General features: G+C 32.7%; 1 protein-coding gene across 31 annotated transcripts in view; it reads left to right on the forward strand.

Moving 5' to 3' along the window:
* Nucleotides 1-8,288: 8,288 nt before the first annotated feature.
* LOC145260301 (phosphofurin acidic cluster sorting protein 2-like) overlaps nucleotides 8,289-15,359 on the forward strand; it is a 459,714-nt gene continuing 452,643 nt past the window's right edge. For all 31 annotated transcript variants that reach the window (XM_080118156.1, XM_080118160.1, XM_080118163.1 and 28 more), the window contains exon 1: nucleotides 8,289-8,891. In XM_080118156.1, the coding sequence (XP_079974282.1) occupies nucleotides 8,776-8,891 (116 nt within the window). In that variant the 5' untranslated portion in view covers nucleotides 8,289-8,775. The remainder of the gene's footprint in view (nucleotides 8,892-15,359) is intronic.

The raw sequence follows: 15,359 nt of genomic DNA on the forward strand, positions 1-15,359 counted from the left end.
AATCAGAAAAGGCTTAGTCTGGAGGGGTGGGGGCAGACTTTTAATCCAATACACGTGTTTGGTGACTTTAAAGTCCACTATAAAAATTGGCTTGGTTTCTCAGGTTGCACAGACGCAGCTGGACGGTCTCCTTATAGCTTCTCTATAGCCCATTCTCTCATACAGACAGTCATGTTTCCAACCTTCCTCCCAGATCGTGATCACCAGCAAACTTCACTTCTAAACCTATTCTATCGTACCCGACGATTGTGTGACTAATGCTCACAGTCCGCTTGGAAACACAGACCACCTGGTGGTATCAGTAGACATCACACTTAAATCCCAACCCCAAGATGAGGAGCCATTGCTCAAAACGACAAAGCAATACAAAAAAGCTGACTGAGAAGCCATCAGAGAACATATCAGAGATGCCCCCATGGCTCAATATCTTCTCTCTTTCTGCCGAACAGTGTGCCGATGAGACAACTGAATGGTGCAAAGCAAGCATTGAAGCACGTCTCCCCACACGGAAGTATCATAGCATGCCCCGCCCCCTGGTTCATTACAGATTGTGCAGTTGCCAAAACACAGCATACACTTCGCTGGTTTGTACGTCTTAAGTCAAATAGAAAGAGACAAAAATTTATAGATGCTAGAAATTATCGTAAGAGAGAAATAGCCACAACTAAAAGAAGTCATGCTGAAATAACCAGATTACACATAGAATCGCAGAAAATAAGAACTCGTGATCCATGGAAAATTTATAATAGTGTAATGAATAACGGGTAAATCAGTAATTTCTCCACTATCCAACAACCAGAAGGTTGCATGCATGGCAACCAAGAAGACAGAACTGCTTGTCCGGCGATTTGTCTCCATCTCCACTCGCCAACAAACAACTCCCTCCCAAATTTCCCTACGTGGACGGAAGCCACAATTGATGATCTGAAAATCATTCCTTCTCATGTCCGCAATATAAAAAAAAACTTAGACACTTCCAAGACGTGTGGGCCTGATCTCATCTCTGCTATACTAATCAAGAAATGCTCAGCTGAGCTAGCCGCCATACTTTCTAAACTCTACAACAAATGCTTTGCTGAATCTTGCTTTCCTAATAGCTGAAAGATGGCCTTTGTTGTACCAGTGTACAAGAATTATCGTCCTATCAATCTCCTTCTCCTCTTCTTTAACATCTTGCAAAAGCTAATCTTTCTGACAAACAGTACGAATTTAGGCAATGTTGTTCTACTGTAGATATTTTAAGTCATCTCTAAACGCATATACAATGCACAAAATAAGACAGGCGAAACCAGGGTTGTAGCCCTCGGATATATCCAAGACCTTTGACAAAGTCTGACATGAAGGACTGCTAATTAAAATTAAAATTAAATCATACGGTATAACTGAACGAACACTAAATATAACTAGATCCTTCCTAAAAAATAGGACCATTCAGGTTGTCATTGATGGACGTTTATCCAAGCAGCATAACATTAGTGTGGGAGTGCCTCAGGTGGCAATCCTTGGAACACTATTATTCCTGATATTCATCAATGACCTCCCTAATAATATTGTGTCCGAGATGGTTATATTTGCTGATGATACAACGCTGTACCACATGCATAAGAGCAGAACGGATGTACGCAAATCAAAGATAATGGCTAAATCCTTAGAAAATGACCTCCAGACCATAGTGGAATGGGTCCACAAATGGATGCCTCTCCAACTGCCGATATCCATGACAAATAATTTCCTACCTTAGAATTCTTCTTTCAAACTCCTCAGCTTCACATTCACAAGAAATATGAACTGGAACAAATACATTGAAGAGACTGTGAAGGCTGCCGCAAGGAAGGTGGGCTCCCTCTATCGTGCTAGAAGACTACTCACACCTAAGAGTATCCTGTACCTCTACAAAGCCACCATTCGCCCATGCATGTAGTATTGTTGCCACATCTGGGCTGGTGCATCAACCACTAGTCTCTCCCTCTTGGATAGGGTCCAAAATAGGGTCTCTAATCTAATATGTCCTACTTGTCAACTAGGCTCCAACCCCTGTCCCATCACTGCAATGTTGCATCCCTGTGCCTGTTTTACATGTATTTTAATGCAATGTGCTCTGATGAACTCATTGCACTTGTGCCCCTCGATGTACATATCCCTGACAAACCTGTTTAGTAGCAAAATCACTCCCCTTCACTGCTGAGGTCCCTAAATGCCAGAAAGCTTTCTACTCTAATAGCTTATTCCCTAAAATTACTAGACTTTGGAATTTCCTTCCTGCTACTTGCTTCCCTAACTGTACTGATATGCAGAAATTACAATGTAATGTAAACCAACATCTTAATCTTTCTTAGGCATGATCTCAATTAGTAGCCCCTTATGTCCAAGAGGTAATATGCCTTGTTTGGGGATCAAGGTGAGTAAAAAAAAAAAAAAAAAAAATCGGGTCGTTCCAAAATGGGTGATCGATTTACTCGAACGTTTAATTAGAAACTGAGCACCCCCCCCCGCAAATATTTAGATATTGACTTTTTAAAACATATTTTTGATAATCTGGTAGACTAGTGTCCATTCGATAATAATTCGCTGAAAAATATTTAAAAAAAAGACGAAAATAAAAAAATACAAATGGGGATACTGCTTTCATACGTGCACAGAATTTTATTTGTTTATATTTTATAAGAGTAGGTCAACCTTATCAGTTACTGTGCAGACGACTTCATGGTGATTGGATAGCAAGGGAATTGTTCATTGTCCATTATTCACCACACTATTATAGATTTTCCAGAAATCACAAGTTCATAAATTCTGTGATTCAAACCATTTTCTAGTAATCGCTATCTACTTTATCTTCTCTCTTTCATTCTTTCTCGTCTCTCTCTTTTTCTCTATCTCTCTCTCTCGCTTTCTCTCTCTCTCTCTCTCACTCTCTCTCTCTCTCTCTCTCTATATATATATATATATATATATATATATATATATGTATTTTTAAAATATAATTATCCACTGACATGTGTTTCGTCATCAGATCTAGTGAGATTCAGCCACTCTGATGAGTCGTAGACGACAAAACATGTGTCTGTGGATAATTATATTTTAAAAATGATACATATGCCGCTCCCCATTTGGGGATACCAAACTGGTCAAAGGGAAAATTATTCCTGACTCGCATTTAGGTAAAAATGCGCTTCCATATAAATAATTTGAATTCATTCAATGAGTATCGCTAACAAAAACAAACAACATCTCTCTCTCTCTCTCTCTCTCTCTCTCTCTCTATATATATATATATATATATATATATATATATCTGTCTCTGTCTCTGTCTCTTTCTCTCTCTCTCTCTCTCTATATATATATATATATATATATATAGTAAAACTGGTAATTAGGAAAAAACCTGAATAGAGTGCTCAATACTATTGCAGAGCAAATATGTGTTTTATTTTTTATTACCGTTTTTCCAACATCTGAAACATATGTAACCAAACAGATAAAACGGTAATAAAAAATAAAACACACACACACACACACACACACACACACACACACACACACACACACACACACACACACACATATATATTTATATATATATATATATATATATATATATATATATATATATATATATATTCAATATTTATTCAATAAAGCCTCCCCCAACATTCTATAATTCTTCTTAATCTTTTTCGTCCCTAATGAACCTTATCCTAGACGCCACATCTTCCCCATGCTATCTAGCACCTTCTTCTGATGAGAAGCATTAGGCTTCGAAATGCCCTGGCATAAAAAGTCCCTTCTATCCCCCAAATTTTGCCTGTATTCCATAAATGATCCATTCTATATCCACCAATATATAGTTTTGTGTCTTCATTTCATACTCTTGTTGTCCTATTGTATAAGCTCCAATAATTATTGTTGAGCTTAGCATTATCCGGATAAGTCTCCTTTTGTGGAATTGAACTTTCTCTTTTCCTCTTACACATTAAGCTATATATATATATATATATATATATATATATATATATATATATATATATATATATATGCCAGTGACTAAATGCAAATATTTTTCTTTTGTTAATTGCATCTGATGATGATGATGATGATGATGATGATACTCATCCATCGTTGTCAATGAAGACCACGAACATCACTGGTTTGTAATTGATTGGGTTCAGTGGGTACACAGATGGTTTATCAAGCCAATTCTGGCTTGAAAGTAGCGGCCACAAATGAAGCACGCCTGGTCAGTAGCTGTCATTGAGGTGCTTGCTGTCCTTGACCCGTGGAGTGTGCATTTCTTCTTCTCATCCAAATGGCTTGTCTCAGCTTCCATGGAGCCTCTATTAATTGAACCACGGCACTTAGATCTGTTCTTTCCTACCACCTCCCACGATTCGGTACATAAAAAATAATAATGATAATGTCGTTTATATTATATTTAGATATTTATAAAGAATCAAAATCAGAATCGCTAATTATATTGGAATTGAGAATTTAATACAAAATCAGTAATTTTATCGGAATCGAAAAAAATATTGAAATCGTCCCATTCCTAGTGTGTATGTGTGTGTGTGAGTTCCTTCCGAAATGGGTGAGCCTATCTTTTGCAAATTTCATACAAAAGTAATTTATATGTCTGGCAGTGTTCTTAGATATGTTTTGTACAGAAATTCATCCGCAAAGTATTGAAAATCCAAAAAAATCCAATCTTAAAAATAGTCTTTCTTCTCTTATAGATAAAAAAGAATTTTTACAGGGGAATATTTTACATTACACTGGTGTAATTTTGTCCGATGTAACGTAAAATATTTTCCTGTAAAAATTCTTCTTTTTTATCTATAAGAGAAGAAAGACTATTTTTAAGATCGTCAAGTCCAAATATCAGCTGACATGATATTGTAAACCAACACAGACGGAATTTGGTAAACGGCATTATCATTATTATTATTTTTATTTTTTTTGCAAATTAGTTCACCGGGCAAATTATTCCTTGTAATATATAATCAATAGAGGATTGATTCTATAACAATACATATGCAATCTGCATAAATTAAAATATCATGTTTAAGTGTATTGTATGACTGGGCTTCCAGCTAGTATATATATATTTTTATTATTCAATTTTTACCCCAAACAAGGCACAGTGCCACTTTGAAGCAGGGGCTACTGTCAGGGACTTAATTTGCAAGGCATTATGAAGGGAGACGAGTAGAAAGATGTTTGTTCACATTACATTTGAACTTCTGCATATCAGTACAGTTGGGAAAGCAGAATCCCGGAAGGGAGTTCCAAAGACCTGCAGTTCTGGGGAAGAAACTATTGGAGTAAAAGGCTTTCTTGCACCTAGGGATATATATATATATATATATATATATATATATATATATATATATATATATATATATATATATATATATAATGAATAAATGAGAAAAGACTATATTCCAAAATTCATGATATTGACCATCTTATAATTTATTCCTTTAATTCAGGTGACATTTATAATTCTTGACAGTATCTGTTTCGTAGCACAAAATCAATCATTTAATAATTATATATGATTGATTTTGCGCTACGAAACAGATACTGTCAAGAATTGTAAATGTCACCTGAATTAAAGGAATAAATTATAAGATGGTCAACATCATGAACTTTGGAATATAGTCTTTTCTCATTTATTCACTATATTGCTCTGTAATTACATTGAGCTTCTTAAATAAGGATTGGCATATATTATAAGAAAATATATTTCCACAGTAATATATATATATATATATATATATATATATATATATATATATACTAGAGAGTAGACATGTAAAAACAGGCATTTCTTCGCCTGAGTTGCATAATTCATTTTAAACAGTTCATAATAAATTACTGTTTTGTTGTTACTCATTTGTAATTTTATTATCCTATTATTTCCATATATATGCAATAGTTTTGTTCGTATTAATAAAGTAATTAATTAAAGTGATTAAAGAGGATAATATTATTTTTATTAATTTTCAATCATCTTTATTGACATTAGACCAGCAAAAGACTGCACACACTAGTATTTTTGTGATCAAAATGATCATTGAAATGAAAAAATATCTAATTTCCAATTTCAATTTTTTTAATTTTTCGATTTATTTTGAAATTAAAATTCATTAAAAGATCTTTTATGTAGAGTACAATTTCAGCGTTCTTAATTCTCTTCAAAAGATTCTCATTCTATACGATTATTCAATCTAAAATTACATTGCAATTTAAAATGTAGTATTTTATTTAACAACTCGACGTCCCACTTCAATTTAAATTAAATACTGAAGTACAGTAAGAATACGGGTTGTATAATGCTGTAAGACATAAAGTCCAAATAAATGTTAGTATCAATATTTATAAGATGATCCCAATCAGATAAAGAAAGCTCAATATGCAAGATAGAGCAACGATAAAAATGGAAATAATGAGTTAAATTATGTAGAATTACAACAAAATTTATTGTTTGACGAAAGAGCGCATATAATTACTCAAGTCCTTTCCTTAATCCATGGATTTTCAAAGAATGGCTTACCTCTTCAGAGGAAATGTTGTTAGCAAAATAGATATGAATAATTATGAATTTTGCTTATTAGCACATGGATTGAAAATATTGAGGTGACAGTGTGAAAAAGGATACCCAATGCAGAATTAATGAATATACAGGAATAGTTATGAAATCCAATGAATACTGGTATATTCCAGAGAGCCATTCATTGAAAACCCATGGGTTAAGGAAAAGACTTTAATAATTATCTGTACTCCTTTGTCAAACAGTAAATTTTGTTGTAATTATACATAATTTATCTCATGATTTCTTTCTCTCTCTCTCTCTCTCTCTCTCTCTCTGTATATATATATATATATATATATATATATATATATATATATATATATATATATATGCTCTGACAAACTACAAGCATCCGACCCCCCCATAAATACCCCCCCGACAAACCCAACAAGCAGCAAAATCCCACCCTAGACAGTAGAGATCCCCAGATGCCAGAAAGCCTTCTACTCTAAGTTTCTTTCTCAAAACTGCTAGCCTTTGGAATTCCCTTCCAGGTTCCTACTTTCCTGACTGTACTGACATGCAGAAGTTCAAGTGTAATGTAAACAGACTTCTTGCTGCTCAAATCCCTACATAGTATCCTTGTAATTATGTCTCAGATAGTAGCTCCTTACATCAAAGTGGCACCGTGCCTTGCTTGAGGTGAAAATGAAAAAAAAAAAAAAATAAATAAATAAAATACAATATTTAAAAAGATTAAACACATCGTTTTTTTTTGGGGGGGGGGGCTAAGGATATTTTTGAGTTGATTACTAAAGTAGGCACTTTAAAATATTGTGACTAAATTCGTAATTAATTTTGTTTATTTGTAAAGTGTCTGGTGTTTATATGCCTCAATCTTTTTACATTGGAGTTGCATCAGTTGCAATGTATAATTTTTTTCTTCTTCTTCTTTTTTTTTTTTTTTTTTACATAGGCATCACCACATTATCAAGGCCAAGAGGCCACTCAAGGATAAGGGTTAAAGAGTGTACAGTAGAAATTGGACATTATAGTAATCATTAGTAATGAAAATTTGGTAAAGTTGATAACTTATATGGAACGGCTCATCAAGAACTTATTTACGTTAGACTTGAAGACAACCATATTGTAGTCAGCCGGAAAGCAGGAAAACGGAAGACTTCTTCTTCTTCTTCTTCTTCTTCTTCTTCTTCTTCTTCTTATTATTATTATTATTATTATTATTATTATTATTATAAGAGTTGTCTAAACTGAATGGGGGTAGTTATGTTCCTTCAATTGCTAGCAGATTGAATCAGAGCTAGAAAGATGCAATGTAAGCCTTTGGAAAAATGTAGTAGTAGTGTAACCAATGTAAAAGTTAGTTTTTCATATTGTTGGAAAACAACGCATTTTTCTATAATAAAATGCACAGTTTTTAGCCTTCTAAATGTATTCATTTATATACGTAATTCTTAATTTCAGATATATGCAATGCTTCAAACGCAGGTAATATTTCTTTAATATATATATACATATATTACAGAAAATCAGAATAACATCGATAACGTCGGTTTCAAACCCAAACAAAGGGGGAACCTATAATTGGTCCTATTTACCAGACTTTTTTGAGCCTCTCTTTATGTTTACTTCCCCCTGATTTAAAACCGACGGTACTGATGTTTCTCTGCTCTTCTGTATATATATATATATATATATATATATATATATATATATATATATATATATATATATATATATATAATTAAAAAAAAACAGGTGTTTTTTTATTCACACTCAGTCCTAAGTACGTATTACACATTTTTCTTTGATCAGCGGAAGACCGCTAAACAACTCATCAGAGACAAATATATGTTCTTAAAAAACCGTTGGAAAGTTTTTTTTATATATGGAATGAAAAAAAAATTTGCAGAAGAAAAAATATAGATAAAAAAATTGCAAAAACATAAATTGCAAAAACATAAATTATGAAAAAAAACAAAACATTTACTTATTGTAGTGTTAATTTTGTAAAAAAAAATAACACGATATGCATAATCACAAATTGGACAAACCACACAATTTAAAACCAAAATCGCATCCAAATCAGAACAGAAATTTGTTTCATTTTCACACATTATAACGATTATGGGCTTCCATAGTAGAAGGTTGCGGATCGTTCGTGGTCATGTAGCGTTGCAGAGTCGATAATGAAAACGCATGCGCCAGTTTAGCGTCGAGCCAGGATGATGGCGGATAAGTATTCTAGGGGCTTGGCGGCTATGTCTGGAACCAGGCCTGTACCCATGAAATTGTTTGCTACACGGGATGTGGAGAAATCTTCCCCGAGTTGTGTTCCGAGGTAAGTGTATCGTTTGTTTACGTATAAACGCAACAATTTTTATTAACCCGACACTCGTTCTTCTGCCATAATTATTCCATTCATTAGAATCTCGGATGTCGACCGCCTTCCTTCTTAAAAAAAAATAACAACGGGAAAAGATTGCATTTTACCCGTTGTTTTTATATAGGTATTGGGTTTTTCCTCCCTTTTTTTTTGTTTTTAATGTGGGCAAGTCTTTGTTTTGTTAATTTTCGGCTTTATATCTGTTTATATGGTATTTCGAGACTCATGTATTGAGTTTAATTTTCTTATTTCACAAACAAAACGTTTGCAACAAACCCACTCACTTTTAATAAACAATTAAATCACGTTTTTTTTTATCTGTTTTTGTTTTCTTCAGCTTTTCTTCTTACTTTTGTTAACAAATATTACATTTTTCTGTTATTTCCTTAATATTCGAAACAAGCCATTTAAGATCTTTCAAAAATTAAAAAACAAAATTGCAAACAAAATTTTTTTTTTCCACAAGAAATTTTGTTTGAAATAATAAAATAATAAACCTTTTAATCTTATAAAATTATAAACACGTTTTTCGTGTTTCTTCAATATTTTTTTATAATAAAGTGAAAGATAAAGCAGTGTAAAATAAAACGAATTAAAAAAAAATACTAAAAAAAAGGAATTATGAATCTACCATAATGCATTTCGATTTTTTCATAAACAAGTCAGCCATTTTAAATCTTTTGTCAGTATTTGAAAAAAAAAATACTTCGTGACCTTTCAAAATTTGAACGTGATTTGAAAGCATTCAAACTTTCGAAATAATAATTTGTGCTTGTTAGATACAGTCGACAGATCGATTTTTAAAAAAAATATGCTGCTTTAAGTAAAAACAACAGTATTAAATTGTCATGTCGAAAATAGTAATATATCCAGAAATTACGAAAATCCATCCCCATGTTATCAAAACATTGAAACTATTCAATAATTTTGCGAATGAAGATTAAACTAATTTATAGACCAACAAAACTTAGTTTTATAACGACGTGTTTCTGGTTCAATTAATTAATGATAAATCGATGTTGTAATAATTTTAAAATACTATTTAAAAAAAAAAAAAATGGTTACTTATACAAAATACGGGCCATGCTGAAATGATAGCCTTATTATTTGGAAACCTATTCTTAATATGGGGAGGAGGGCTTTCTTAAACTAGTAACCCAACGATTTGATAAAAAAAAAAGATACGGTAAAAAATTGAATTTAACTTGTAAATCCCATCAAAAATAAAAATAGCACAGTTCGTATTTTTATTTTTTTAATTTATTTTTTTTCTTTTTAAGGGTGGGAGTGAGGCAAAAAACAATAAGCAAGAGAACAAAAAAACAGAAACAAAACAAAACCAATAGACCTAGCTTAAAAGAAACAAGAATGAAAATACTCCCGGGCATCATTGGGTAAACACACCCATTGGAGTAATAAAAAAAAAAAGAAAAAATGACCAAATAACGTTATTTTATTTTGAAACATGATGATTTTTTGCGTGTGTTAATTTGAATAAGAATGACCAAGAGTTCCTATTTATTTTGCCTCCCCCACGGGGAAAAGTTAGACACCAGCATTGTTTTTAAACGTTGGGAAAGAAACAAAAATTAATTGTCTCAGTCGTGAAGGATTTCTCCCCCACTGACAGAACAAGGAATTGAAGTGTAGCATCTGAAGAACAGATACTACACTTTCATCTGCTCTTGTGGAGTTTATTGTTGTATTTTCTAAAATCAACAAATATTTAATTTTCATCTAATTATGACTAAAACACTTTTTTTTTTCTTTTTTTTGTACAAAAAATCTTTAATTCCAAAACATTTTTAAAAATCGAATTAAAAACAAAAAATTCCAAATTTCTGAAGAAAAACAAGTTGTTTTTTTTTTCTTTTTAAATCTTCTTCCGTTCGTTATAAAAGATTTTCCAGGAGTTTTTATTTTAATTAGATTGAATCCTAAAAGAATCGTCATTCTCATTTTAACTCTAAATTTCCTAAATTCTCAGATTTTATTTTACTCGGCGTTTTCCAGGAGTCTTTTTACTTTCATTTTTGTTTTGCCATTTTTTTTCGCCTTAAAATTAAGATTTAATTAAATTTAATTCACTCGTTTTAGTCGTTAAATTGATCCAAATTGTTATAAAATTTAACTAATGCTATTGCTTGTCAAAGTTTCAATCGTTGGTGCTTATAAAATTATTGAATATTCCTAAAATTGTCAAATCATGAAGATTTGCTGGTTTTAAAACCAATTTAAATGACGGCGGACCTGATCAAGCTTGCCCCCCCCCCAAGCCATAAAATTAATTCCTTTTCACGTTTTATTTTTTCCTGCAGATTATCATCGGCAACAGACTTAACTTTCATATTAGCAGGAATTTTTAACGTGGGGGGGGGGAATCACTTTTCAATCATAACATTCTATTAAATTGAGACCCCATTTTGCGGTCAGTCAGCACAAACAACACAACTCTCCTTATTAAGGTGTCCGCTGTGTTGTAAAAATTTATAATAAAGAACGAAAAGAAATTGTAATAATTCAAACTGAAATAATTCATTAAAGAAAAATTTATAAGGAAGAACGAAACGACCGCAAAGTGGGGTATCAATTTAATAGAACGTTATTATTGAAAAGTGATCCCCCATGTTAAGTCATTAAATACACTTAAAAAAAAAAAAAATTTCGTACTAATATGAAACTTAAGTTGTTATCGACGATAATATGTAGAAAGAAAAAAAATAAAATCTGGGCTGGTGCATCTGCTACTAGTCTCTCGCTCCTTGACAAGGTTCAAAAGAGAGTCGCAAATCTGATAGGCCCTGAACTGGCATCTAAGCTTCAGCCTCTGTCCCATCGACGAAATGTTGCATCCCTCTGCCTGTTCTACAAGTATTTTAGTGGTGAATGCTCTGATGAACTGCAATCACTTGTGCCCCCACGACGCGAGCACCCTCGACAAACCCGACAGGCTACTAGATCCCACCTCCACACTGTAGAGGTCTCTAGATGTAAAAGATCTTTTTACTCCAATAGTTTCTTCCCCAGAACCGCAAGACTCTGGAATTCCATTCCAGGTCCCTGCTTCCCCAACAGTACTGACGTGCAGAAGTTCAAGTGTAACGTGAACCGACACCTTGCTGCCCAAATCCCTACATAGTACCCCAGTAGTTGTTGCCCCTGATAGTAGCCCCCTACACCAAAGTGGCAATTTGCCTTGTTTGGGGTGAAAATGTAATAAAAAAAAAAAAAAAAATTAAAAAAAAAAAATAACATAGAAAATTATTTTTACGACAGGGGGAAAGCTCGTTCAGGTCCGCCTCAATGACTTTCTATTCGACACTTTAAATACATTCCTTTACATTTTCGGGTTTGTATTACTGTACACATAGATTCGAAAAAGTTGTCAAAAAACAAATATATAACAAATAAATGTTATCAAAAGCAAGATAAGTTACTTTTTTACCAAACTGGATATATTTTTCGTGTTTTTATTCAATGTAACATGTTTATTCAGCTCGAAAAACATACATTGTTTACCGATGTATTGGAAAATTCAAAATGGCGCCCGACTCCTCTTTAACACGGTAAGTTCGGGAAAAGGTGTTATAAATAATAAACTAGATAAAATACTATTAAAAAAAAAAAACACCGAATATATGTCAACCTATGTCACGGTAATATATATTGAGCGAGTTTCTAACAGTATTTTGTCTAGTTTTATATTTATAGCACCTTTTCCCAAACTTACCGTGTTAAAGAGAGAGTCGGGCGCCATTTTGAATTTTCCAATACATCGGTAAACACAGTATGTTTTTCGAGCTGAATAAACATGTTACATTAAATAAAAACACTGAAAACATATCCAGTTAGGTAGAAAAGTAACTTATCTTGCCTTTGATAACATTTATTTGTTATATATTTGTTTTTTGACAACTTTTTCGAATCTGTGTACAGTAATACTACCTCACATTTTCAAACTTTTTTTTCAATTATTAAAACGTTATTATTTAGAAACCTATTCTTAACAAGGGGGGGGGTAACAATTCTGTACTTTCACCTAACAATTAAATAAACAAAATACACACACATAACGAAATACCAAGGTCTTATGTATGACATAAAAATAAACTGGCATCTTAAGATCACCATCATTCCGGTAATTATAGGAGTAACATGACTCAGGAAAAAAAAAAGAATTCAAAACTACCTGGCAAAATACCCTGTGAAACAAGTGTAAGCAAGATAAATTCAAACAATTGAACTTAAAGGGACAGCCAGAATCTTAAAAAGATCTCTCGTTTGGAATATATAAGATAGTGGGTAAAATGTTTGGCGTCAGGTAGGATGTCCCATCCCCAGCTTGAACAGACTGGTAAGAAAATTGAAAGAAAAATAATAAAAAACAAAACAAAAGGCAAAACAATTTGAATATCTACTAGAGACACTATCATCAAGTGTCCAAGGTTTTTATCAGAACCTGTCATAAGGATACTCCTACAAACAGGTAAACCCTGACTACATATTCAAAAGGCGCCCTTGCCGGGGAATGCCGACGGAACTGCCCAACTATACATACACATACATATGCAAAACTAAAACTACTTGATCAATTTACGTGATTTTTAGAATGATTTTTTTTGTTCCATGAAGGGTACGTACACCATGTTTTCTGTAGTTTTGTTAATAAGGTTGAATTCTAAATAAGAACCAATTAATTTACTTTTCTTTTTCATTTTATTTAAAATTCCGAACTTAATTCGTAAAATCTTATTGAATATTGGGCATTAAACATTCTTTTATTGTGATGTTAAAACTGTTTTGTTTTTAATTTTCGACATGTCATGATCAGTTCTATTGCAATACATTTTCACATTTTTTTTTATTTAATGTTGAGAAATCAAGTGAAAAATAAACAATACCTTGTACTTTTTAAATTTTGGTTGTAATCAAAACGTTTCGGCCGATGTTATTTCCGACCTTCATTGTACATATATTTTTAAGAACTCGGCAACCTGTCCAAAGAAACTTCAACCTGAGACCTCATCCACAGCTGGAGGATATCAATCATGACCTGGTAGAAGTGTTAATTAGGCTTTATCATTACCTATTGTAAGGATTGACCCTTCAAACTCCAGAAGACTTACCTTTCCTCCATTGCCAAACCTTAATTTAAACCATTAGTTTTCTTTCATTTTAAACCCTTTGTGATTTAAATAAATCTAAAGTGCAAATGTGGTATTATGGTGACTGCTGTGTTAAAAGGAGCCAAACTGTGCAGAATTATTAAGAGTAGGACAGGCAGGGAAGATCATACTTCCTTCCATGCCTCACATTTGCATGGTTTTGTGCTTCATTTGTAAAATAAAATAAAAAAAAAAAAAATTAATAAATAGATAAAAAAAAAAAAAGTATATCTGTGCTGTAATCGGACAGACATCCAAAATTGCCCTTTTTGGAAACTGGATTTTTCCCACAAAAAAAAAAAAAAAAATGACCTTGTGGATTTTAATCCAGTTGTGGAGTCAAGTAAATATATCACTTAGAACTAATTGCTAATCAGCATTGTTGACCGTTACGCCATGTGGAACAATCTAATCCTGTGAATTAAGTTTAGTTCGAAAATCCGTTCATAAAGATTCCCAGGTTTGAAAAGTTGCACTTGAAGAAGGTCGAAGGTTATGCGTATATCGAAGTGTTGTGACTATAGCAAAACGAAAATAATGGAATAATCAAACAGAAAATTTTCTTTTTGAAAATAATCAAGCACAAAATCTGTAATATGGGCAAAATCAAGTTCCCTGGAAAAGGGTTCTCGACTGAGAAAATAAAAAGGTAGTTATCTAAAATTTCTCCATTTGATTGAGATTAGAACAGATACTACAATTTGATCTTAGTTTGACTATTTCTTCCAAGGCTGTCTTTTTTTTCTTTTTTTTTTTTTTAATTTTATACCGGTTATTTTGTTTTGTGGGTGATCAATTTATTACCCCCAAAAAAGGAACTGATTTTTATTCTTATTCATACGAATTTATTTTTTACTAGCAGTTCAACCCGGCTTTGCTCGGGTCCTATGTACCGTTCATAACTTTATGTGCATGCATATATATATATATATTAAGAAGTTTGACTCCTGTCCAGGTAACCTACATCTAAAATTTCAAGTGTTTAGACTCAAAATTGGCGGAGGAGTTTGGTAGGGTCTGCAAAGGTCAACTCTTTCAACTTTGACCTCTTGGCAACCAAATTTTCGCCAAAAAACTGATTAAAAAGCTTGTTGCATGTATGTATATAAAATTTCAAATGTTTAAACCCAAAATTGGCTAAATAGTTTGCTAGAAACTGCAAAGGTCAAATCCGTGGAACTTTGACCTCTTGGCAGCCAAAATTTCGGCCAAAAACCGATTAAAAAGCTCGCTCTATGTCTGAATAGACTTTATGTAA

The sequence above is a fragment of the Euprymna scolopes genome, chromosome 36 (genome assembly GCF_053919585.1).
Source record: "Euprymna scolopes isolate OS-2025 chromosome 36, ASM5391958v1, whole genome shotgun sequence".
NCBI classification, from domain to species: domain Eukaryota; kingdom Metazoa; phylum Mollusca; class Cephalopoda; order Sepiida; family Sepiolidae; genus Euprymna; species Euprymna scolopes.